The sequence below is a fragment of the Drosophila willistoni genome, unplaced genomic scaffold (genome assembly GCF_018902025.1).
Source record: "Drosophila willistoni isolate 14030-0811.24 unplaced genomic scaffold, UCI_dwil_1.1 Seg531, whole genome shotgun sequence".
NCBI lineage: Eukaryota > Metazoa > Arthropoda > Insecta > Diptera > Drosophilidae > Drosophila > Drosophila willistoni.
The window spans coordinates 3081119-3108703 of NW_025814459.1; the positions used below are offsets into that span (position 1 = coordinate 3081119).

At 37.2% G+C, this 27585-nt stretch overlaps 2 protein-coding genes across 5 annotated transcripts; one reads left to right on the plus strand and one right to left on the minus strand.

The window, feature by feature from the left end:
- The first annotated feature begins 243 nt into the window (after positions 1–243).
- On the plus strand, positions 244–5656 carry LOC6653334 (ubiquitin thioesterase otubain-like). The gene is made up of 3 exons (XM_002075668.4): positions 244–451; positions 4690–4989; positions 5056–5656. Exons 1-3 carry the CDS (start codon positions 377–379, stop codon positions 5470–5472), a joined length of 792 nt encoding a protein of 263 aa, XP_002075704.1. The 5' UTR covers positions 244–376; the 3' UTR covers positions 5473–5656.
- Positions 5545–27411, minus strand: LOC6653335 (malate dehydrogenase, cytoplasmic). 4 transcript variants are annotated; one of them, XM_047013061.1, is made up of 2 exons: positions 27171–27411; positions 5545–6675 (listed from the first exon to the last, which is right to left on the minus strand). In XM_047013061.1, exons 1-2 carry the CDS (start codon positions 27396–27398, stop codon positions 5665–5667), a joined length of 1239 nt encoding a protein of 412 aa, XP_046869017.1. In that variant the 5' UTR covers positions 27399–27411; the 3' UTR covers positions 5545–5664. The 4 variants fall into 4 exon arrangements, with proteins under 4 accessions (XP_046869017.1, XP_023037268.1, XP_002075705.2 ...); XM_023181500.1 differs by having other exon boundaries at positions 27161–27226; XM_002075669.3 differs by lacking the exon at positions 27171–27411 and adding an exon at positions 26842–26947.
- Positions 27412–27585: the final 174 nt, after the last annotated feature.

Consider the following 27585-nt stretch of genomic DNA (forward strand, 5'->3'; position numbering starts at 1 on the left):
CCTAATATTTGTTTTCAATTTAGTTTAAAATCTTATGAAGGGATGCTTGTAAGACATATGTATGTTCAAATGTACCTATGTACACATATGCCCACCAAAGAGATGGTGGATGGTCGCCAGAGAGAATCGGGCTTAAAAATATTCCTGATCACATCAAGGTTTCCTGTGGAAATGGGGTAATATTGTTGGGAATAGATTAAAAATGTATCTGTGGAAATAATCTATTGGCAACTAGGCAGTTTACTAAACATAAAAGGAAATTTTGATTAATAGTACTTTGAAAACCAAATTTTGAGTTTGATAAATAAAAATATTGTTTACTTACAAATAAATATTTTTATCAATTATATTGTATTTTTAATTTGCATTTGTAAAGATGGAAACTTTTAAAGCAAACGATGCAAACCGGGACGAACTAATAATGCAGCAACAAAGAGAAATTGAAAAGGAGGTAACAATATGCATATGTATGTATGTATGTATGTATAAACGCACACATACATACATACATATGTACTTGCAAACACATACACTGCCATGCAATTTAATAAGAAAAGCGCTTCTAGTATTTGGAAGACTGTTTTGTCAGAAATTAATTTGAGGTGCCATTAACTTACGGCTGGGCTGAAATATCTTTGAATTCTTTTAAGAACCAGTATGATTCGCTTTGTAACCGCAATTATGAAATTATTTCAGCTCTAGTTAAAAAAAAATTTAAAAATTGCACGTCAATAATAAAAGCAACAATAAAATTCGGTCATTGACCTTTCTATTTACATACAGTGGCTCACAGCTTATTTCATCTCATTTTTCAAACTTTAAAGCAGCACACCTTTTTTTCCAAAGATGATATTAACAGAAACTAAATGCAGTTATGTTTGTTAATGTTTAAACTTGAGAAAAAAAACTTAATTTATTATATATTATTGCAATTTTAAGATATGGTATGTCACAGCTTATCCGACCCAACTAATTTAATGGGTCACTATTCTAGATTTAAGTCTTATTTTCCATGTTTCAATATTTAGTTTTTGGGTAATTTCCGAGCCAATTTTAGCCCATTCCTCAATAAGGGCAGTTTTTAGCTCATTTTTGTTCTTTATTTGCTGCTTTCGGATATTGTCCAAAATTGCCCACAAATTTTCGATCACGTTGAGATCTGGTGACTGCGCCGGTGGTTTGATTACGTGAGGGCAATTTCAAATTAACCAGGTTTGCACAATGCCGGAAGTGTGCTTTGGATCATTATCCTGGTAGTATCGGAAATTCTCTTTTTCCAAGACTCTGCACTTTCGACCTTATTTTTCTTAAGAACATCTAGATAAATATTCTTTGTCATGGTTGTTTCAATAAACTCAAGTCTCCCGACACCCGCTGAGGACATGCAGGCCCAAACCATGATGCTGCCACCGCCATGTTTTACAATGGATTTTAAATTTTTGTCATGGAGCTCAGTATTTGCTCTTCGCCAGACATAGGGTCGTCCATCAGAGCCAAAAATGTTAAATTTGGACTCATCAGCAAAAATCACTTGCTTCCAAAAGATATTGTCCTTGCTTATATGCTTCTTTGCAAATTGAAAGCGGAACTCTCGGTTGGTCTTGCTTATAAAGGGCTTCTTTTTAGCGATTGTTCCATGAAGATCGTTATTCCTGAGAAGTCTGCGTATGGTTTCAGCAGAACACGTTTTACCAATTGTTTTCTCCATCTCAACAGCTAGTTTTGAAGCCGGGTTTTTGGGTTTTCTTTATTTTACGGACAATAATCCGTTCATCTGTCGCACTCAATATTTTGTTTGGAACGTTACTCCCTTTATTTTTGACTCTGTTTTCCTGAACGAAACGGTATACAATGCCTTTAACAGTGGACTCGGGAATGTCCACAAACTCAGCTATTTTCCTTCGAGAATGTCCTTTGAAATGTTTAAGGACCAATTCCTGTTTTTGCATTGACGTCACGTGCTTTGTCGGAAAAAATCGAATGAAAAGTGCAAAATCTACTTACGGACATAATAACTAAAGCAAACGTCAAAAAATAACCGTTATTCTAAGAAATGAATGATCGCAGCTGTTGAATAAAGTCATTGGGTCGAATAAGCTGTGGCATAGAAAGGTTCTTTTTTTTAGTTTTTGTTAACCATATCTTAAAATTAAAATTATATATAATATATGAAGATTGTTTTCTTAAGTTAAAACATTAACAAACATAACTGCATTTAATTTTTGTTAATATCACCATTGGAAAAAAAGTTATGTTGCTTTTAATTTTGAAATATGATGGGTCAAATATGCTGTGAGCTACTGTATATGCATGTACATATATGTATACATACAGCTGCGAACTTAAAAATAGCACCACTTGCTGAGGTTATGTGTTCAAAAGATTCTTGGCTTCAATTTAAGGCTCAAGGAACATGTAAATACGTTTTTGAATGTTTCAATATTTACTACTAATGGAAGCAAAAAAAATTTTTAATAATATCCAACGTATTCAAAGTTTTTCAAGGATTTTCTTCAAATACCCAAAAAATACCTGAAACTAAAAATAGCACCACTTTTTAAATATTCAGTTAAAACGAAAAAAAAGAAAAAAACAAAATTCATTAATTTGAAGAAAATCTTTGAAAAACTTTGAATACGTTGAATATTATTAAAATTTTTTTGCTTCCAGCTATTTTTAAGTTCGCAACTGTATGTACATACATATGTATACCAACTAAAAGATGTTTATAGTTAAGTGCTGCAAGAAAAATAGTTCTATTTCTGAGTATACACACAAAAAAAATCTTGAAAAAACATTTTAATAAACAAAATCTTGTCCCTATTCAATTGCATGAAAAAACACTACATACGACCAAGTTTTTGCCTTTTCCCATAAAGAGCATTGAAAATTAAAAATATCAAAGAAGCTAACATCGGCTATGCCGAAGTTTATATACCCTTGCAGTCCTTGGTAATAATAATTTTACATGTTCAAAATTTGTTTTCTGCAACTCAATTCATCAATATACAAACAAAACAATTTTACTCTCTATTTTACAATTATTTTACAATCATATATGTAAATTTCATAGCATACTCCAATTTTTATGAAAATGTTTCTTCTAGTTCTTCCTGATGGTTTTCATACTTTATTTTTCCGGGGTAATAAAAAACCCCAAAAAAAAATTGCAGCCCGATAGCTCTTAAGACGGCTGAGTAAAACGCATTCGCACAGACGGACGGACAGACGGACATGGCTATATCAACTCAGCTTCTCATGCTGATCAAGAATATATATACTTTATGGGGTCGGAAACGTCTCCTTCTGTGCGTTACAAACATCTGACCAATTTTATAATACCCTCTCTATAAAAATAGGTATACCATAATTGAAGGGATAAGCAGTTTAAACTATTCGAGAAAAAAAAATTGTTTTAAAAGTTGAACTATGGAAGTTATTATTCATAAACATAAAAAGTAGCATGACAATGAATGAATTAAAAACGGAAATGAAGTAAAATTCTGGTTTACAACACTTAGTTATTTAAAACGTGATTAAATTCGGCAAGAATAGGATAGTGTAGTATCGATTATGGAGTATCCTTACAAAAGTCCTTCAAAAGTCAAAACGAGTGGACAAAAAATAAAGAAACACACCTCGTTATGTTCGTTACGGAATAGAGATATGTATACATGTATGTATGTTGCATACCAAAAATACCCACTGAATGAACCTTATTAACTTTATAGCCCTTCGAACTATCACCTTGTCACTTCCATGAGTATTTCTATGTAAAATGCACCTCAGAACGTAAAGACAACTTTTTCAAAAAGAAAAGTTGAAAAATAAGTAAATTATGAGACTTAAAAAAAAACGTCTTTTTACGTTTTTTATTTCTACTTATTATTTCTTTTTTAGCGACCAATTTGGTAACACCTTCTGAGAACATCTGTAAAAATTTTAAAATTATTGCTCAATTTGTACGTCCACCAGAATTTCCGTTAGTGGGAAAAGCGATGTTTTGAGATATACGCGATCAAAATTTTGCCGCTGCAGCTCACCGCATATGACACTGCTACATTTAACGGCCCTAAATTTCGAAATTATTAATATTTTCTCATGAAAATTTGCAGGTACATTCATGAGACATGTATCTATCAGAAAATGCACAACAATTTTTTTTGACTCAACAAGGTAGAAACCCACTTAAGTTATGCTATGAAACCGCATTTCTCCAGCCTAGGGAAGAGTAACACAAAAACTTCCAAGGGTATACAAATTTGTATTACCAAGGTTAGCCTGGCCCTTTGCTCTTTTTTTTTATTTTTTATTGCCAAAAGTTTTGTTCATTTAAAATAGATATGCTTTTCGTTTTATATTTTTTTATTGAAGACTTGAACACAGATTCTTTTTTAACAGATAATAAATATCAAATTGAGCAATTAAAATTAAATTGTTATTTAAATTTTTGAGCTGTATAAAAACAGGGTAGTTTCCAATAGTTTTGTCCCCTTGACTGCACAAATATATGTACATACTTATGTATGTATGTATAGTAAAGGATATAGTCTCTGACAGCTCTTGCGGGTGAACATCCCTAGTAATCGGACGCAGGTAGACAAGAATACTGCAACCTTGGCTGTTCGCCAACGGGAGCTTTCACTGTATATATACGCATACACTATATTTTGCTTTTATGCTTTTTAGATAAGTGATTCGACGCCTTTAGTCAGCGACCAGCTACCACTAACATGCCTTAAAGCCGAATATAATGGCGACGACATTTTCACAGCCAAAATTCAAGATCTGGCGAAAAGGTATAAATATATGAGAAGAACTCGCCCAGATGGTAACTGTTTCTTTCGAGCGTTCGCATACTCTTATCTAGAGTATTTGACTTGCAACAGTCATGCCTATCAGGAGTTTCTCAGACTTGCCGAAGGGTCTAAAGATAAATTGATTGAGCTTGGATTTCCCAGTTTCACACTTGAAGATTTTCATGAGACTGTAAGTAAAAATGCTGATAACTTATTAAATGCTTTAGAAAATTAATATTTTGTATTTAAATAACAGTTTATGGAAGTGGTAAAACGGGTATGTCCTAAAAGCTCTGCAGGGGCTTCGGAAATAGTGCAAACCGAACTTCACAAGGTTTTCAACGAGCAGGGATATTCAGATTATGTGGTGGTTTACTTGCGTCTGATTACGTCAGGACAGCTACAAGAGGATGCAAATTTTTATCAAAATTTTATTGAAGGTAGTTTTACCATTGAAGAGTTCCGGCATCAGGAAGTTGAGCCGATGTACAAAGAATCGGATCATATTCATATTATTGCTCTTTGCACAGCATTAAGTGCCGGAGTGCGTGTGGAATATTTGGATAGAGGAGAAGGTGGCTCAGTGAAAACACACGATTTTCCCGAGGGAACTGATCCAAAAGTTTTTTTAATTTATAGGCCAGGCCACTATGATATATTATACCCTATATAAAGTTTATTGAATATGAAACTTGATATACATACAAGAAACACAAACTGTGAGCCGAAAAATCTACTCCCATTATTTTTTAAATTTAGTAATGTATATAAATGTTTATTAAACGTAACGAGTACATTTGGTTTTAATTACATTGTATGCTTTATTAAAATGCAGAAATATTGTATAAAGCCCAAAACCTGCATTTTACAAATTTGAAGCGCTCGCATCCAACACAGACAAAGCTTCGTTCCTTTCTTCTTGCAGCTCCTCACCGGTCAACTTCAATTTTGATTTGGCAAAATCGTTTAGCGTTAATCCTTCTACGATCTTCCATTTCTTGTTGTTAATTTCTACTGGAAAGGAGAAAATTACATTTTTAGGCGAGTTGTAACTGCCATCGGAAAATACGCCCATAGACACAAATTGGCCAGGTGCAGTCCCATTCCACCAGTCATGCATATGATCACAAGCAGCTTTTGCAGCCGACATGGCAGATGACATTTTCCGAGCTGCAATTACAGATGCACCTCGTTTTTGAACAGTTTCAACAAATGCACCGCGTAGATAACTCTCATCGTTTATTGCTCTAGAAACAGATTTTTGTGTTTCTTCTATGAAAAATTTACCATGATCAGCATCTGGGTACTGAGTGGATGAATGATTACCCCATATTATAATGTTGCTCACATTCGACACCGATACTCCTAATTTCAGAGCTATTTGCGCAGTGGCACGGTTTTGATCAAGCCGAGTCATGGCGGAAAAATTTTCCCTTGGTATAGATGGGGCATAGTTGGCACAAACAAATGCATTTGTGTTAGCTGGATTTCCAACGACGAGAACTTTGACATCTTTCTTTGCTACTTTATCCAATGCCTGTCCCTGCACTTTAAATATCTTGACGTTAGCTGAAAGTAAATCTTTTCGTTCCATTCCCTCTTTGCGAGGCATAGCACCAACCAAAAAGGCAGCTGAGACATCTTTAAAACCCATATTGGGATCTGTTGTAGGTATCACTTCGCGCAATAATGGTAATGCACAATCGTTTAATTCCATCACAACTCCTTCCAAGACTCCGGCCATAGGTGGTATATCCAACAAATGCAGGATAAGCGGTTGATCTATGCCAAACACTTCGCCCCGAGCGATCATGTATAGCAATGAGTAAGCAATTTGCCCAGCAGCTCCAGTTACCACTATTCGAATTGGTTCCGCCTACAAATAAAAGACAAAAATAAAATCAGCGCTTTATCTTGTAGTAGGAAGGACATCGGTTCTGGGCATAGTTTTGTTTTTGCCTCATAAATTTTGACCAATAATTAATAACTTTCAACCAAGGCATAATCGCCAACGTGAAAGTGAACTTTGTATTTTACAAATCGTACAAATATTGATCAAACCAATTTAAAAAAAAAAAAAAAAAACAGTCAACAGCAAAGAAAGCAGCAGCAGAGAAAAAAAAGACACGTGGGTTATTATACCCTTGCAGAGGGTATTATAAAATTGGTCAGATGTTTGTAACGCACAGAAGGAGACGTTTCCGACCCCATAAAGTATATATATTCTTGATCAGCATGAGAAGCTGAGTTGATATAGCCATGTCCATCTGTCCGTCTGTGCGTATGCGTTTTACTCAGACGTCTTAAGAGCTATCGGGCTCTTTGGTTGTTTTTTATTACCCTACTACATAAAAATTGGAGTATGCTATGAAATTTACATATGTGATAATATTGGATATAAAACCCCAGATCCCAAAATTTGAATGTGATCGGATAAATATAACACAATTACAGTCAATATAATAATCGGCTCTGCTCCCAGCTCTGCCGGCAGCGCTGCTTGCTGTCTACTACGTCTTTCGTCATCAACAGAGTACATGCATACACAGACGCAACGCTACATAGACTGTATGTGTATGCGTGCGTTGCTTTGCTTTGGGCATGAGGGAAGAAGAAGAACAAATTGTAAAATAGAGAGTAAAATTGTTTTGTTTGTATATTAATGAATTGAGTTGCAGAAAACATATTTTGAACATGTAAAGATATTATTACCAAGGACTGCAAGGGTATATAAACTTCGGCATAGCCGATGTTAGCTTTGATATTTTAAAATAAAAGAGGCCAACTGGCCAGCCTTCACCCAAACAACACACACTATAAGTAAGAAAATACCAATTAGCCCAAACATAAACAAAGAAACTGCAAACATTTGCAAAATTATTACTCAATCTGCACACCACAACATACCACAATCCTCACCAAACTGTTTCAATAAAAATACAGCTTGGTGGAATATCAGCTACAAAAAAGCCAACGCTCTCTTTCGGAGGGAACTCAAAATATCTAAAACTAAAGCTACAAATGAATTCAGTTCCACAATAGAACATACAAAATCTGGGCCAATATCCGACGCTTTTGCGGACTCAACCCAATCAAACACATTCACTGCATAAAAAACCCAACCAACAACTTACCCATAACAGACACATTCTCCATAGCCCATTTATTTGCCGAACACTGGTCAGACCAATCTAAAGATACAAACTTCAATTAAACCTTCATTGCAAACAAACACTCAAGTAAACCATTAAACTATATACCCCACTCCTCAGCCCAAACAATAGAATCCGACATAACCGAAATTGAACTCCTATCCTCACTAAGCTCCCTTAAAGGAACCACATCTGGCCTGAATAGAATATCATATCCTATGACAAAGAACACCTCCAATACAGTCAAAACAAGAATTACTCATCTCTTTAACAATATATTTCAAAATGACATTCCACAGTCATTTTAAACCAGTCTAGTAATCGCCATTCTCAAGCCTATCTCCGATTAAACATCAATAACCAACTATGGACCAATCTCCTTAAGCTGCTGCCTATCAAAAGCCCTCGAGAAATCATAGCCAAATGCTTTTAGTGGTTTGTCACCAAAAACAACCTAATCAACCCTAATCAATCCGGATTCAAACGTGGCAAGTCGGTTTCAGACAGGCTGCTCACAGCAGACTTCCTAATAACCAAATCGCTGCGAAAAAAAACTGCTGTCATTGCCCTTGAATTCTCAAAGGCTTTTGACAGAGCCGGAGTGCACTCCATAATCGACCAACTAATAGATTGGAAATTGGAAATTAGACCCGAAAAAATTTAATTTCATAAAAAACTTTATGTCCAACAGGAAAAAATAAACAGTGCCTTGCAGATGATTATTTCCTTGCAGTCCCACTCAATAGAGAAAAAAACCAATCCTTCAATATAGACTCCCTTTTTGAAAAAATCCAAGAATGGTGCTCATACTCTGGAGAATCACTATTCTTTAACAAATGCCAACACCTGCACATTTGCAGGAAAGAAAACTGCAATTGTACCCTATCCTCTAACAATATTGCAATCCCCTAAGTCACCCAACTCAAAATACTAGGACTAACAATAAACAATAAATACAGATGGAACTCGCACATAAAACACATCCAACCATCCCTTAACAACAAACTGAACATAATAAAATGTTTAGCCAGACCTACGTTCAACTGCAAGACCCACACACTTGTTAGCATAACAAAGGCAGCACTCATAGCCAAAATAGATTACAGTCTTATTGTGAATGTCAGACCGTACGGACGTGTTCTCGGAAGACTAATTATTGTGCGCATTTGCTGTGTATAACGGTGCTGTGTAAAACGAATCAAATCAAAATCCCCAAAAACTTCACCGATGGTGCTTAAAGTTGTCTACCTGCTAGCCAAGTCCGGTTGCTGTTCTCCGATTGGCCAGTTAATCAGAGTTACCTAAGCTTTTCAAAAAGTGGTGCATACTTCTAGGCAGTACTAGGAATCAACTTGCTGCATACTTGCGGGCTGTGGCTGCCCACTTGGCAGCGAGTCAAGTTAAAGGCGAACCCAGAGGGGACGCGACTGACCACTGTCAAGCTGGCGATGGTTTCTGCTAACAGAATGAGTGAAAATGATGACGAGGATTCCAGCTCATCAAGCATAGAGACCCAAGGGCAATGGCTGGCCAAGACAAGGCCAATCGTTTTTCTCTGCTTTCTGATGACAACGATGAAGACATTGACATTGATGTCGAGCCAGTTCCTGAGCCGGAGGTTGAGGTCCCAACTGCGATGGAGAAAAAGATTAAACCGCCACCAATCTTCATTCCTGAGGTGGACAACATCAAGGCGTTTATAACAAATGTCACCTCTGTCATTGGGAGTAACAAATTCATCTACAAAGCTGGTCGTGACGGACGCGTCACAATTAATCTTGAGGAGAAGGAAAGCTTCCACAAGCTAAAATCTTATCTGATAAATAATCAGATCAGGCAACACCACCTCTAAGGCCCTCAACAAATACTCCTCGTCGAGATGACTTCCTGTGGTATCCGGAAGTGACGGCTATGGTAGCTGAAAAAAGGCGACTCCGACGAGTCTGGCAGAGCTCGCGCAACCCAAGGGACAAAACTGAGCTAAACAGATCGGCCAAAGCTCTAAAGGAACTGCTTTACAATCTCGGCAACCAGTCTCTGGAAAATTTTCTTGAGAATGTTGAACCTGGTGACCAGCAATATAACCTCTGGAGGCTAACCGACGGACTAAAAAGGCCCACTAGTAGAAAAGAGCCTGTTAAAAGGGCCGATGGTACCTGGTGCCGATCAGACAGCGACAGGGCAAATGCCTTCGCCACCCACTTGCCTGATGCGTTTACCCCGTTCAGCAGATGCACCCAGGCAGAGGCCCAGCAAACAAAGAAGTTCCTGGACGTTCCATGCCAAATGGCCCTTCCCATCCAAGCCGTTGAAATGGATGAGCTGCTGGAAGAGATCTCCAGACTGAAGGTGTCCAAGTCCCCGGGATACGACGGAAAATACGTGCCATCGATTAAAGCGCTACCTGAAGAAGGCATACAATTTCTTCTCACCATTGCAAACTTGCAATGCTTCCAGTTAGGACACTTCCCCAGGACATAGTGGAAGTGCGCCAAAATCTTTCTAATCCCTAAACCTGGGAAACTTGCAGCCAATCTCGCCTCTTATCGTCCGAAGATTGCGACCAATAATGGAGGAGGCCGGTTTGATCCCCGATCACCAGTTTGTCTTCAGGGAATGTCATGGCCCGGCAAAACAATGCCATCGGATTAGCAACAAAATTCTGTAAGCTTCTATGTAAGATGTGGCGGCGCGAGGTCCGAGATTGAAGCCATCAGCGGGTGTGCCCCAAGGTAGCGTGTTGGGCCCAGTTCTGTACACGATCTATACCGCTGACATGCCAGTCAGTTTGGATCACAGAATGCTAGCTGCCACTTATGCGGATGATACGGCATTTCTAGCGACGGATGAATCGCCAACAATCGCCAGTAGTCTACTGCAAGGACAGCTGGACTAAACCAATCACTGGCTTGCCAGATGGAACATAATGGTGATCCCGAAAAGTCGACGCACATTACATTCACGCTTCACGTATGGATATAATAATGGCGCTTATTCCAGGGGCAAATGGAGTGAAATACCTTGGCCTAATTTTGGATAAGAGATTAACCTGGTGACCTCATATCATGGATAAGAGGAGAATACTCGACAAAATACTCTGACCTAGAGCCAGTATGGACCTACGGGATACCACTGCGGGGCACAGCCTGCATGTCCAGCCGAAAAATAATACAAAGGTTTCAAAACAAGACCTTAAGAGTCATGTCCGATGCCAACATTCTTACGTCCAATGTAGAGATCCACAGTACGCTGGGAATTCCATGGGTAACGGACGAAATTACAAGGCTGACGAGAGCCCACCTGGACCGCCTTGACAGGCACTTAAATCCCCTGGCCATCAATTTGCTTGACAACAGTTCTACCACCAAACGACTAAGAAGGCTCCACGTTCTTGACCACCGCATGGAGAGGACTAAACAACAGCTTGCTCCCACCCCCCTATTAATCCAATTCTCAATATTTTGAAATTATGAAATGTTATATGTACCTTTTGTTTTTATATGTATAACCTTCAAAATGTCCCGTTTGCCATTGATTTCTGATGATTATCCACTTTTCGGATAGATTGCAGAAAGAGCGCTCTCCCCGCAAAATTAATAAAAAAAAAAATAGATTAAAATAACATATAATGTAGGAACACGAACAGCCCTTGGCGCTCTTCCCTCAACTCCCTTTCCCAATCTACTTTTCGAAGCCAACTTACCTACAATAGAGCAAAAAGTAGATCTAATGACAGTCAAAGCATCCAAAACAATCCTTCTCCAATCCACAAATTCACCAATCAAATAAAACACCAAAACAATAAAAAATTAGAATCCACATTAAAAAAGCATCTCAATATTCCCTACCTTCCACCACCCAACAAACAAACAACCACACCCCCATGGCTATTCCCACCTTCGATCATCAAATCTCCCTACACAACTTTAGTAAGCCCAACACATCACCACCAAATATATTAAAAAAAATGTTCCTAGACCATAAAGACAAACACAAACATTCGCCATAACCACCGATACTGTAGTCCTAAAAACAGGCATACTACCACTACCACTTGAAACAATAAACCTAACAAGACGCAAGAAAGGTAACTTCGTAATATGCTCCGACTCCCTATCAGATATGAAATCCATAGACAACAACCTATACCCCACATTAATAAGACCAATCTTAACAAAAACCATCACCAAAATAAAACTCCTCTAGATCCCCAGCCACTGTGGCATAAAAGGCAACGAACTTGCCGACCAATACGCAAAATCCACCATACATCCCCCCCTCCACTACACTCCCAACTTCAACTGTAGCGATATAAACAATTACCTTAAAAACAACTTTTTCCAAAAGCTTAAAAACAACATAAATCGCTGCAACACATGGTACCAACAGCCAAACAGCAATCTAACACACACAGGACACTGTCTCAAAAACATTAAGCAAAAAGACATAACACGGATAGACCAAATAAAAATTCTACGACTTAGATTAGGTCACACAAGATTTACTCAACAACACTACATTAACCCCAACGACAAACACACTGCCCAAACTGCAACTCAACATCTGACCTAAACATAGAACACGTACTAAAAAACTGCCCTGCAACCTTCCACATTAGGGAAGAAGTCTTTCAAAAATTATGCCCAATAGCAACTCTTGCAAACCCAACTTCAACTAACCTCTCCATGATAATCAACTACCTCAAAAAAACCAAACTACCACATCCTATAGATTTAAATTTAAAAAATACAATACTAAAAGTAAATTATGTAAATCTGTTTATCTGTAAATATATTAATCTGTAAGTATGTTAATCTGTGTTATGTATTGTAATTTGTAAATATGTAAATAGACACAAGACGAAGGCCCAAGCAGCTAGCGCTTCGGTAGAAATTAAGTTCCGACTAATTTTAATTAGTCCTAACTCTAAGATAAACAATTAATAATAATAATTATTATTATTCCACGCCTCATAGCATTTGTTATATCCGTCACTCTACCAACTCTTGTGCACTCTAGCGCCGCCTTTAGCCTCGGGACAACTCCTACCTTTGGATATCCTAGTACAACACGTTCATATTAGTGTTGTAAATTTCAATAAAAATGTATCAATGTTAATAATCGATTAAACATTGGGGTTCAAAACTCGATGTATCAATGAATCAAAAGTTCTCCTAATAGTAATTAAAATTAAACTTAAATCAATAAAATATTAAAACCCACTAGCCTCTTTTCTGAATGTTAGCCTTATCTTTCAAAAACTATTTTATTGAAGTCGACGACTTACATCTCGCCGACTTAGGTATACCATACACCAGTAACACAAATATTTCAAATTTATTATAAGAAATACATTTACGCATTTTTAAAAAATTCTGTTCACATGCGTTTTACAAGCATATCTAAGTATCTCGCTCACTCAAGCACACGAGCACACCAGCGCCCGCACAAGCCAACGGCCAACACCGGCCTAATGGAAAAACGTTTATATGCATAACTTGGCTATTTTTAGTCCGATTTTAATTAAATTTGGTATTAGTGATTTAGTAATTCAGGTGTGCCAAATTTGATTGCACAAGGTAGAAAATTACGGGAGATAATCGAGTTTTTTCAAATTACGTGGGCGGAAAGGGCCATGGCGAAATATTTACGCATACAAAATTTGCTTATTTACTAAGCAAATATACATACTAAATTTTGGTGTCTCTTGTTGGTATAGTGGTTGAGAAAATCGGATTTATTTAATTAAAATTAAAATTATTAAAGCCTTCCAAAATCATTTCCATATATTTTTCTTCTTCTGGCTCGTGTGTATGCGTGTGCTCTGCTTATTCGCGCAATGTAGGCAGTGCTGGCGGCAGCTTTCGAGCAGAGCCGATATATATTGACTGTAACTTGATTCTATTTATTCGATCGGATTGAAATTTTTAAGAATTTCATACGGATACTTCAACTCCTTTACCTACCTTTCGTATATAATTATGTGATATAGTGGTCCGATCCGGATGATTTACTTCATCTCACCCAGGTTATAATATGCTTAAATAGCAAGTTTTATCCTAATAGCTTTTAATACGGCTGAGTACCGCGCCGAAGGACAGACGGACTTGGCTATATCGACTCAGCTTCTTATTCTGATCAAGAATATATATACTTTATGTGGTCGAAAACGTCTCCATCTGTGCGTTACAAACATCAAAAAATGTCTCCATTGGGAAAACTTACGAACTTGGTAATCAGATTCACAACAACAAGTCAAACCTATACTTGACAGTTCGTTGGCATCTGAGTCACACGGTTGCATAGCGCGAGAGCATTCTTTATACCCCTGCTAAACTTATCAGAAATGGAAATAAGATGTAATATAAGTGTAATAATAAGTGAAAAAGAATTAATTAATGTAATTTATATTTAAAATCTACCAGAAAAAATAAATTGAAAGCTAGATAAATGAATAGAATTTTTTACTTTTGTTTCAAAACAAATTCGATGTTTATGTTTCGACAATGCAGCGGTTTCGTCGAGACAAAGATTTCCGTTGACGGATTTGCCAGCTCTATAACAAAATTCTCAGTATAAAGTATAGGAAGGGGAAAAGTGGGTTGTAAATATGATCAATTTTAACAATTTCGTAACCAAAAAGTTGGTAAGCGGCGCTTTTCAACATACATATGTAATTATTGACTGCATTTTTTGTAATGTCAAACATTTACATATACATATTGTACATACATACATACGCATTTCTAGACTGCATTGTACAAATGTTTCGACATACATACATACAGGGGTGGTCAAAAGTATTTACACAATGAACTTTTTTGCAACTTATATGTACATATAACTTGTCTAATATTTCTTGGCTGGTTAATGATAATCTCTCTTAATTCCTTCATCTCAATATGTTTTTCTTGATAGCCTGCTATAATGACCGCTATATCAGTTAAATTCTTTACTTAACTCTTTTTTTTTTTTTTTTTTTTTTTAGCGGACGTTGTCGATACTATGCGCAGTACGTTCAAGTGGCCCCTACGACACCAGGACAAAGCCTGTTACGCGCGAGCCCAAGCAGATAACTGCCCACCTCCCACCCGACCGACCGAGGGGTGCAGCTGTATAACGCACGGCACGAATCGCGTGGACAAAATACACAATAGAAAAGACAGACAAACACATAATACTATAGCTATCTATTAACTAAATGGGATAGGATAGATGTTTTAAGCATATTAATAGAAAACTCTGAGCCGATTAAAGGGGATAGAAGATTGTAATCAGAGCAGAGGACCCTAAAAGGTTCATGCATAGCATAGTTAGAAGAACAACGACTAAGGGATAAAGGGACCCTAAAAGGTTCATGCATAGCATAGTTAGAAGAACAACGACTAAGGGATAAAGGTATTAAAGGATGTCTACTCCGTCTACATGGTACCGACAGATTCACCTGAGCTAATAACTCAGGCGAGTCGATATCACCAATTAGGAGCTTGTGCATAAAAATGACACCAAGCATAATTCTACGGTTAGTTAGGGACGGAAGGTTAATCAAGAGAAGTCTACTAGAATATGAAGGCAAATTGACATTGCGATCCCTGCTTTTGAACGGATTCTAGTCTAATCTGGTGCGACTCATATTGAGGTGACCAAATGCAAGATCCATACTCTAAAATAGGACGGACAAGCGAAGTAAAAAGAACTTTAGTTGTATAGGGGTCATCAAATTCTTTTGACCATCTTTTAATGAAACCCAGGACACTCATGGCCTTTGCGACCGTGGTGGAAATATGGGTGTTAAAATTTAACTTATGGTCCATAAGTACGCCCAAATCATTCATATTATTTAGACGTTCTAAAGGGCTGTTGTTTAGAAAATAAGTGACCAGTTGAGGAGAGTTACGAAAAAAAGTCATTACCTTACATTTGGTAGTGTTAAGATTTAGTAGATTAAACTGGCACAAGGATTGAAAGTTTTTAAGATCAGCTTGTAGCCGAGTAAATGAATCTGTATCTTTATAAGTAAGACAAAGCTTGACATCGTCAGCATACATAAGCACACGCGAATGAACAATGACTGATGGAAGATCGTTAATAAATAGTGTGAAGAGCAGAGGGCCAAGATGACTACCTTGAGGTACACCAGAAGTCACAGAAATTGACACGGAAAAAGAAGACTTAAAAAGTACCTTCTGTTTTCTATTTGTTAAATATTCTCGAACCCAAGAAAGGAAAAGGGCTGGAAACCCAATGTCGCTCAGCTTAGAAAGTAATAGGGTATGATTAACAGAATCAAAGGCTTTGCTGAAGTCAGTGTATATGACATCAGTTTGTTTACCATTTTTGAACCCCTTGAAAATTATTGATGTAAATTCTAAAAGGTTAGTGGTTGTAGAGCTACGTTTCACAAACCTATGTTGGGATGGCGAAATAATAGAGCTGCAAAAATGTTGCAATTGAGAAGTTATAATTTTCTCAAAAGCTTTCGGAATAGTGGACAATTTTGAGATACCCCTATAGTTAGAGGCTTCGGACTTTTTGCCATTTTTATGCATGGGAATGATATACGACTCCTTCCAAATAGATGGAAAAGAGGAAGATTCTACAGACAATAGAAACAATTTTAAAATGGGTTTACATAATGCGTTTGCACAGAACCTGAGTACACATCCAGGAATACCGTCTGGCCCCGGAGAATAAACAGGTTTAACTAATTTAAGTTCGCTAAAAATAGAACTTTCATCAATCACTGGATTGAAAATGCAATTAGCCTTTTTTAAATGATAAGGATATGGACTTGCTCGATATTCCGTTGAGGAATAAGTTGTTTTGAAAAAACACGCAAACATATCGGCAATTGCCTGATCAGTGCTCGCTTTTTTATTTTGAAAAGACAAAAAAGATGGGTGCACAGAGGTCTTACGTTTAGAATTACCAAAATTATAAAATTGTTTAGGGTCAGAAGAAAACTGAAGCTTACACCGCTGAAGATAATTCTTATAGCATTGTGTATTAAGCATCATGAATTTTGAACGAGCGACTGTATACAGAGCATAATCTGATGAACGACGTGTTTTTTGAAACTTCTTATAATATCGTGTCTTCACATTTTTCAAATTGGATAGTTCGCGAGAGAACCAGCAGATGCTGATGTGGCAGGAATAGTATTAGTTGTTGTTGTAGGCAAGCGAATCGGTTGCCGATTTTTCTTTTTTACAGTATATTCCTTAACTATTATATGTTTAGGCCAAAAATCTCCTCGACATATAGTGTCGAAGATATTGGCAGAAACACTAATTTTAGAAACACGCGGTCCCGAAGCGTCAGCCGCAGCAGTAACGTTGGACAAGTCACCCACTGCAGCAGTCAACTTGTTTACGGGGCCCTCGATACTTTTAGACCTATCGGCAATTTCCATTGGAATGGGTAATTGCCCAGACACATCCGACACTACAATAGGCATCGTTTTTAAGAGATCATTCCCAGGTGATACCGGTAATTCATTACTAATAGCATTCACAACCGGGCTCTTAAACGATATCAATTGCTGTACATTAGGAGTGGACGGTGCATGAGACCGGTCGGGGACGATAAGAGACGCTGGCGGATCTACAGATACAGAAACACCCCAAGGACTGGTCCTTTTACGTTTCGGAGACTCATTCATAAGCGATAAACTTCTGAACTGAGTCTCCACCGCAGTAAACTCCGCTTGGAGTTTATTAAAACCTGCCCTTAAAGTGTCAAAACTATCTCTAGTCCGCCTCATGAAAGAGCGCATCTCATTCTCGACCTCCCGGCAAGCATCACATCCATATTTTAAGCCACCACCTTTAGCAATAGACTCCTTGATTCTGCCTGTGTAACCTACCTGCACACTTAACGTGAACCGCATTGTCACACAACCAACAAAGAATATAATCATGGGAGTCAACCGCATTAGTGGCAACTATGCAATTATTTTTGGAGCAGACAACCATTTTATCAAAAGTTTAATTTAATTACAAAAGGAAATACAAAAAATAAAAAATAAAAATTCTAAAGGTAAAAAATCTGTGTATAAGAATATACTGACCAGTTCTGACACAAGGGTTAATGTGCAGATTAAGCCTTCACAACTAAAGAATAAAAAGAAATGAAAACACAAAAACAAAAACACGTATCACAGAGTCGCGGGTAGGCAAAAGAGGAGAGCGCAAATCAATCAAGAATAGGAAAGAGCGGGAGAGCGCGTCAAATTGAACACATGCAACAACAATTTGTACGCAAGAGCGCGAGAGTTAGTTAAAACGGTAAAGACACAAAAGCGATAAACAAAACAACAACACCGCTAATGCAAGTATTGTTGTAAGTTTTGATTTTATTTAAATTTAAACAAAAACGACAGCAAGAATTCGCGAAATGAAAATAAAATTCGGATGTTGTAATTATTATTAATTAAACCGATAATTTAAGAGTTATGTAAAAGTATTTAATCGCGAGAAAAAATAAAAGTTGATAAGCGCAAAAAAAACACGTCCGTCCTCTGCAACGAGTGAAAGTGGTTTTTCTCTCTCTTCTAAAAGAATCCTTGATCTTGTTTTTGTCTCGGTTACTGTTATTTGTGTATCTCAAACACGGCCCCTTGTGAAGCCTGCAGATTCTTTCCATTGAAACTATTATTTCTTACAATTCCGTTACTAATTCATTTAGAAACATTTCAGTTTCTCGTCGTAGACGTTTTCGTAACACAAATTTCTGTCTTTTTAACAACCTTATTTCCTCTTTTGATTGGTCATTTCTATTTGAGTGATGTGATATAGATTGTGCAGTTGACTGGTTCGCGACTTGACTATTAAAATTATTGTGTAGCGAAATCTCAATTTTGTCTCTTAAATACACATTGCTCAATATTTTATTATACCATACAGCCATAGGGTGAAATGGTATATTAAAGTCGCCAAAATGTATGTAACAGGCAGAAGGAAGCTTCTCCGACCCCATAAAGTATATATATTCTTGATCAGGATCAACAACCGAGTCGATCTAGCCATGTCCGTCTGTCCGTCCGTCCGTCTGTCCGTATGAACACCTAGATCTCGGAAACTGTAAGAGCTAGAGCCAACAAATTTGGTATGTAGACTCGTGTAGTATGTAGAGTGATCAAGTTTATTTCAAATTTTTGCCACGCCCCTTTCCGCCCCCGCAATTTAAAAAAAGCGTTTATCTCAAAAACCATTCCAGCTAGAGACACCATATTTGGTATGTATATTTGTTTAGTAAACGCGCACATTTTGTATGTATAAAGATTTTGCCACGCCCTTTTCCGCCCCCGTAATTTGAAAAACTTGATTATCTCCCGTATTTTTTTTACCTTATGCAATCAAATTCGGCACACTTAAATTTGATACTAATATCTAGCAAAATACCAAACCGGAGTTGGCCGTTGGCTGGTGGGGGCGCTAGGGTGCTCGTATGATTGAGTGAGCGAGATACTAAGATATGCTTGTAAAAAGCATGTGAAAATGCATTTGTTTAATAAAGTTGAAATGTTTGCTTTACTGGTGTATGGAATACCTAAGTCGGCGAGACGACTTACTTACTTCATTTATTTAACAAATTAAATCTAGTAATAATTACTAAACCTAATGAGTCAAGGGCCTTTGACTCGTTAATTTGTTCTCATATTTTTACACGTGTTTCTTTGATGAAATTGTATATTTTAAGGATACTGTCTACAGAAGGATTATTTAAAAGGTTGGACGGGGTTAAGGTTCCAAAAAGGGAGACCCTAATGCTCTCTAAGGAACGGCAGGAGTTCAGGATGTGTTCTGCGGTTAGATTTTCCTGGCATAGTGGGCAGAGGGGTCGGGTAGTGCCCTTGCGAAGGTGTACGTGTATCGCAAGCTCGACGATGGAGGTTGGCAGGGAAAACGAGCAATTCGAGCATCTTGGGTTGATCTTTTGGTAATTGTGATTGAAAAGGCTCCACAAAGACTGTTGTTTTTCGTCGAGGTGTCGCCGTATATGGTTCCTTAAGTCGTTGGTGTTAATTGGAGTAAAAAGGGGAGTAACAGCGACCCTCATTTCGCCCGCAGCTTTGTCAGCGGATTCATTGCCAGGAATCCCCGTGTGGCTGGGGGTCCAGAAGATGGTTATCTTTTTTTGGTGCATAATGGCTAGGCTGCGTATTTCTTGGATTGTAGAATCGTGATGTTCCCAGTTCCGTATGGTTGATATTGTAGAGAGACTGTCGGTGCCTATTATGAATGAGCCTTTCTTAGTGGCAGCATACTGACAGGCTTTTAATACGGCCTGCGCTTCGGCGGTAAATGTGGAGTTGTATGTCGGGAGGTGTCCCCCAGCGATGATAGTGTTATTGCTGTCAACGACGGCGAAGGTGGTTGCTGCAGTTGTTTTGGACCCGTCTGTGTAAAGCCAAGCTTTATCCCCGAGTTTGTCTTTTTCGCATAAAAAGCGAGACAGGAATTCCGGACTGCCGGTTTTGCTTTTTGTGCAGTTATTTAGGCTGATATTGACTGTGGGTTTATTGCAGGACCAATATGCCGGTGGTTTGATGGGCCGATAAGACTTAGGTGAAGGTAAGCCAAGCTGTATGCTGTATTTGGCGCAGCGCCTGAGCGTTGACAAACAGTTGTGTTTCGATTTTTTTTGTTTGAAAATCGCAGAAAAGTCTTTATGTAGCAGGTTGTTGTCTGTACTGTATAACTTTGGGATTAGCTGCATGGTTGTTTCCTCGATGCGATCCGAAATACTGGGTAGCCCAGATTCTAAGGCCAAGGATTTTTAAGTGATCTACAGATTTGATGCGTTTGTTCCTAAAAACAATGTCATCTAGGTTACATTGGTGCTTACGGCAAATATGTAGTAGTTGACATTTATCTATAGCAAGTGAGGCTCCCGAAAAGGCTCCCCATGATTCGAAATCTTGTAATATTTTGGCAAATATAATTTGTACAGTCTTCAAATTCTTTACTTTGGTATAGACAATCGCATCATCGGCGTACATCGATACATTAATATCTTTGTATCTCATCAAGAGATTGTTTAGTTGTTCGAAAGCAATCATAAATAGAACTATGGATAGTGGGGAACCTTGTGGGATACCATTGTCTAAACTGTATTTGTTGGAAGTAACATTCTTAACTCGAACCCTGAAGGTGCGGTTGCTCATAAAGGCCTTTATAAGGTTATAAAGCCTTGGACCAATGCCCCAATGTTCGAGATGACATAGCACTGCATGTAGCCCCACGCTATCAAAGGCTCTTTCCAAATCTGTCGCCAGAATGGAGACATGATTTTTAGTAGAAAGGGCGTAACACACGAAATGTTGAATGCGCAGTAATGCGTCCATTGTGCTGGGTTTCCTTTTGAAGGCTACCTGGTTATGCGAGATTAAATTATGGCGCGTGATGAACCACATTAGTCGGCGCGTAATTATTTTTTCAATTGTTTTACCTAGGCAAGATAGGAGAGAAATCGGACGGAAGCTGCATATTTCGTGTGGGGTTTTATTTGGCTTTACTATAGGAATTACTATGGCAGATCTCCATGTGTGTGGGTATATTCCAAAGTCGAGCATGTTGTTAAAGATATCCAGGATTATTGTTTTTAAGAAGAGGGGATATGCTTTAACATAGGGTAAGATATCCTATCGGCACCTGGGCTTTTACCTCAGGCGTTTGCCACGGCAGCATGAGGTGAGTTTTATATATTTTAATGGAGTCGGTGGGACACCAGCTAAACGTTTAATGTCGGACCAAACTTTCTTAGTGGTTGATAGTGGAGAAATTTGAGAGGTAAAATTATCGAGACAGTTACGTTTGGCCGAGAGTACAGCCTTCTTGAAAATTGCATTCGCTTTTTTATATTAAATAAGAGCTGTGTTTGACATGTGAGACTTATATTGGTGAAAAAGACGTTGCTTTTCATCTCTTAGGTGATGAAGAGAGTTGTTCCACCAGGGGACTTTGGCTTTATGTGGGACGCGTTTTGTTTGTGGGATGCTGCAGTCAGCTGCATCTCTTATGCCTTTAGTCAATCGTGCTACTTGATGGTTGAGACAACCATTAGCCCAGTATTTGGCTAACTTGGTGCATTTGTTTTCGAAACGATCCCAGTTTGCCAGATCGGTTTTGTACTTTGGTAGCGGTGGGGAAAATGTATGGAGGCTGGAATGTATGGAGATTTCGATGGTTATCGGAAAGTGATCGCTGCCATGAAGGTTATCTATGATGGACCAGCTACACCTGTGGGCAATTTGTGCAGATATCATTGAGATATCAACATGGGCGAAAGAATTGTGGGTTGATAGATGCGTGGCAGACCCATCGTTAAGAATAACTAAATTTTTCCGAGAGATTGCACATTCAATTTTATTACCACTGGCATTAATTTTCGGAGATTCCCAAAGGGGGCTCCACAAATTACAGTCCCCCAAAATTATGGAAGGACTGTTCGATTTTTTTACCTCTGGCGTTAATTTTCGAAAATCCCCAAAGAAGGCTCCATGAATTAAAGTCCCCCAAAATTATTGAAGGGCTGTTAAATTGGTCTAATATATCCGAAATGTCGCTAGTTTTAAAGCCTTGACATGGTGGGATATATGTATTGATTATGTTGATGTTACTATCAAGATTAAGCTATAGGGAGGAACAGAGAATATTTGAGTTGATTTGGTTGTACGTGTGGGGGATGTGCCGTTTGATGAGCACTGCAATACCTTGTTTGGCCGATATGTTTTGTGGTAAGTTGTGGAGGTAGACAATATATGCCTTGGGATAATTAAAATTTGTAAAGTTGTGTGGTAAATGTGTTTCTTGTAAACATAAAACATCAGGTGAGTGGTCTTTTATCATTAGCATAAGTTCATTATAGTTATTGTGGATATCGTTTATGTTCCATTGTAAAATTTTAATGGACATCGTAATATTTTGGAGCAATGATGTACGTGTACAAGAAATTGATATATCAATGGACTTGATCCTGACTATGAGTCAGAATGCTCCATAGAGAGTCTTGTGATTTGGGTTCAGTTGAAGGAATAGAGTAGTGGGGGGAGTAGTTAGATTTGATGGATTCGTTTGAACTAGACAGGTAGTTTTTGTGATTAGGTTTGAGATTTTCTTGTACTGCTAATCCAAGAGCACAAGATTTTTTTGGTTCGTTTGTAAGAGATATTTTAGTGTTTTTGTAAGGTGTTGGGATTTGTGAAGAGGTTTGTGGTTCAGCTTATTTTGTAGAGGCTTGCTTATCGCAAACTAAAGTTGTTGGTTTGGAGGCTCTAGCGGGGGTAGGGGGGTTGTTTGAAATGATAGCAGCATACGAAGCAGAGAAATTTACTGTTATATTTGGTTGTTGTTGTTTTAGAATGATGCGTGCTTCTCGCATACTGCATTTTTTCGTAGTTTTTATTTTGAATAGCTCTTTTTGTTGCTGGTATTTTGGTCATGAAGGGGAGGACGCGGGGTGGTCACCGTTACAGTTAGCACAGAATGTACGAGTACACGGTTCTGGGAGATGGGGGCCAAGATTACACGTAGCGCAAATGGTTGGGTTATTGCAATTTTTAACTGTGTGACCCAATAACTGGCATGTCTTGCAGCTCATCGGGTTGGGAATGTATTCCCTCACCTTGACGGTGTGCCATTAGATTTCCAGTTTGCTTGGTAGGCTGTAAAGATCAAAAGTGGCCAAAATTACGCCAGAAGGTTTGGTATTGCCATCAATTTTTCTGAAAAACTTGAAAACAGAGTGTACGTATTGGAATTTCAGTCCTTCAATAATTTCTTCTAGAAATGACTTCTTTACTTATGACATTTAGAGCTCGATGAACTGCGAAACATGAAAACTCCGATATCGGCTTGTCAGTGTTTTTAGATGTTATGATAATAAATCGGTGATTTTGTTGGGTAGATTCAGGTAAGTGAGGGAATACTTCTGGAAATTTTTGGAATTTTTTTTTTTTTTTTGGCTTTTTTCGGTTATCCCCTAGATTGGGGGGGCAGGGGCCATGGTTAGAAAAGTTAAACCGTATTACACTGTGTTCTATATGTACACGTGAACGATTAAGAATAGAATGTTAAAGAAGAATGGAAAAAATGCACTGGCGATAGGAAAGCAGCGACGTCCGCACTCGAAGAGAGATAGTCGGTGACTGCATTGCTACGATAATTACATCGTGCGCTGTGGGATTTAATTCTATAAGAACCGCAAAAAATTTTACAACTTTGTTAATTCTAAACGACGTTCTAACCTGCTGACTTCCTTTCTTCAGACTTATTGACCAGACAAATAATAATTATTCAGAAATTGCAGATCTGTTTGCTAAATTCTTTCACTACTTCTTCACCTCCCACATCTTATTTATTTTCAATCCCTCGTTTAAATTGTATGTTTTTTCCTAGTATTACTGAAGACTGTATTATCTCTAGCTTATCATCTATGACGTCTTCCTTCGTCCCCGGCCCTGATAATATTCCTAGTTGCATCCTTAAAATACGTTAGATTTCCCTATCTAAGCATTTATATCGGTTATTCTTTATATCGAGTGAGACTTGTAGCTTTCCTTATGTTTGGAAGGAGTCTTTTATTATTCCGCTTTATAAAAATGGCAACAAATCCGATATTTCTAACTACCGTGGCATTGCCAAACTTTCCGCAATACCTAAGCTGTTTGAGAAAATGATTACGTCTTCCCTTCAACACATAAACAATAAAGACGCATAACTCCGGCACTTGGCCGTAACATAAATTATAATCTCTAATATATTACTGATCCACAAGGACGGTGATTCAGATACTTAATCGTATCTCATCCTAATCAACATTAATCAACCCATAAGTTGGATCCCACCAACGGCAACCCCCAACAGGAACCAGAGGACGGACCCAACATCTTAATTTATACAAATTCTTATTCGAAAGCTGCATGGCTTTACTCACAACGTACGTTTAGATGAATGAATTCGAATTGAGTTAGTGACACGCACACAATAAATTGAATGTGCATGAATGTTGTTGTTGCTGCGACTCATAACCAATGTCACTCAGTGGAATCATTATTTTTATAGCATACACATTTTGAGCATTTTAGAAAGACAGAGATAAATAAAGAGACGACTATTCGGCATTTTGACGAAATCGTTTTGTGACTATTAAAGCTGTCAATGCGTATTACCGTTAAATAACGGTGCGAAAATGATTGTCAAAACAAAGAATCTATGTTAATAGATAATAATGCTGTTATGCTATGTGCATGCCAAATTTTAAGTTCTTTAGCTTTGGCATGCTCTTTCTGCTTATTAAAATGCAAGCGAACATCAAATTTCTGAGTGAAAAAGTATTTCGTGGTTATTATCTCGCAAGTTTAAGCAAGAGTTAACAGAATTTGTTCATAGTTAAGCTGTGTTTAACATAAATTTGTTTTTTTATAATTATTAAATAGTTGAAAAACATCGGGAAAAGCCAAGGTAAGCTTTGTTGTTAGAGCTTCAATCGAAGCGAAGTTTAAAGCTGGGGTTGCCGTAAAAGACATTTCAAGAGAATTTAAACTGTCGCGTCAAACGGTACATTATCAACTTAACAAATTTAAAAAGCATAATACTATTAACAACTTGACAAGATTGGGTGCTAAACGCAACACAACGGTGTTGCTGCAAATGAATGGAATGGGATGGCCAATAACCCAATCAGTGAACGAAGGAAATACCCTACATCTCTAAAGTAAACAAGGCGAAAAGATTGGCTTTCGTAAAGGAGCATCAGCATAAGCCGAAAGAGGAGGAGCGTTCTTTAGACAGACGAATGTTCCTTTGAATATAATTCGCCAATGCGAAAGATTATTAATGCAACTCATTATAAATATTATGTTCTTGTTCTTTTCAGAAGCGATTTAAAATTCTATTCTAGGAGATCTGGCAAAGAATGTGCTGAGAAATTATTTGACTTGTCCCAAAACTACGTACAACAAGCAAAACAAAATAAAACCTAATCTAGAAAAATAAATAATAAAATTTAGAATGTTAAAAATTAGAAAAATTAAATACATTCTTGAAAAAAAACTATTGCATGTTAAATAAATAACTTAAATAAAATGTTTAATAATGAAATTTGTATGGCGTATTTCGAGCCGACATTGAACAAGTCGTCGCAGATTCTACGTCGAGTTTCCAGTACAGAGAAAATATTTTAATTTTTGGCTCTAAAGCAAATAAGAATATGATTATCCAATTTTGTTGTTATGCAAATGGGCATATTAAACTATAAACTTATTATTAAGTAAAAAAAAATAAATCTTGGCAATTGATTTTTGCTACTTTTTTTATATTTTCTTTTGTTAATGAAAACAAATGTGTATTTTTTTACTTACTAAAAAGTTTATAGTTTAATTTACCTATTATCATTAAAAAAAACATATTTCGCTTTTCTCGTAAACACTTTCTTGCCAAACTGTACATATGTACATATGTATGTATGTTTTTACATACTTTCATATCTTTAATTCGTTAGCTTTTGTACAAGATTATGAATCTTTTCGAATCACAATAGGCTCTGTATTGAATAAACTATGAGTCAGTGTACATATGTATGTATGTATCATTGAAACAAATGTACATCTGTACATATACAGAGGTCATTTCAATGATATTCTGTCAAAGCTAATACATACATATGTATGTGTAAATTACACAACTACATACATATATGTATATGTCCATACATACATATGAATATGTATGTAAGAAATTCTTATACATACATACATATGTACATATGCAGAAGCATGTTCGCATCTACATATATATTGTATATACATACATAAGTATATACATAAGTAATAGTAAGAAAATAAAATATTTTTAATATTTGTCTTCGAATTGAAAAATTTTTCTTACCATATTTTATACGTATGTATGTGTGTATGTATGTATGTACTCCTGTACGTATTTCTCGCTAATAAAGTTGCTCCACTTTACTTTTGAACACGGTGAATGATTGAAAACAATCATCAGAAAAGATTCAGTGTTAGGAAAATAGAGAAGACATATTTTAAATACCCGTGACTTTGTCACTATTTTAGTGGTTCCTACTTTCGCCTGCATATGTACCTATGTACATACTTACATATGTATGTACATCTGAGTATGTTTATATACATATATCTATGTATTTATGTATTACGATTACTTGCATTAAAAATTTATACATACATACATGTACATACCCTCCAGTACCAAATGTCCCCGGTCGACAATGTCGCCGCATCGTCGACTATACCGCCGTCGGCAGAATTAAATCCTGCCGGCGTCGACAAGCAAAGACCAGCCGACGGTGCCCGAACTATCCAATGTCGTCGTCGAAACACTTCGTCGTTCGAAAAGAATTGAGTAAACACAATTTCTTGAAAAAAATTGACACAAAAAAAAAGGCAAGAATAGGAAAAATGCAGCATCAAGTAATATTTATTTTCATGACGGCTTTTCCATACCCTTGTTACTTATGGATGAGGAAAAAATTTGAACATTATTACCATATATGTACATATTATTTTTATATATATGTACATAATTTGTCAATAACTTGTTACTTATAAATTGATCATTAAATAAGCATGTTCTTTTGATGTGAAACATATGTAA

Excerpts from the sequence above, each read along its gene's own strand:
- LOC6653334 (XM_002075668.4), top strand. The coding sequence starts at position 377 with ATGGAAACTTTTAAAGCAAACGATGCAAACCGGGACGAACTAATAATG. Across the intron at positions 452-4,689 it reads AAAGAGAAATTGAAAAGGAG|ATAAGTGATTCGACGCCTTT; the intron begins GTAACAATATGC and ends TATGCTTTTTAG. Across the intron at positions 4,990-5,055 it reads TTGAAGATTTTCATGAGACT|TTTATGGAAGTGGTAAAACG; the intron begins GTAAGTAAAAAT and ends TTTAAATAACAG.
- LOC6653335 (XM_047013061.1), bottom strand. The coding sequence starts at position 27,398 with ATGCTGCATTTTTCCTATTCTTGCCTTTTTTTTTGTGTCAATTTTTTT. Across the intron at positions 6,676-27,170 it reads GGGACATTTGGTACTGGAGG|GCGGAACCAATTCGAATAGT; the intron begins GTATGTACATGT and ends TTTTATTTGTAG.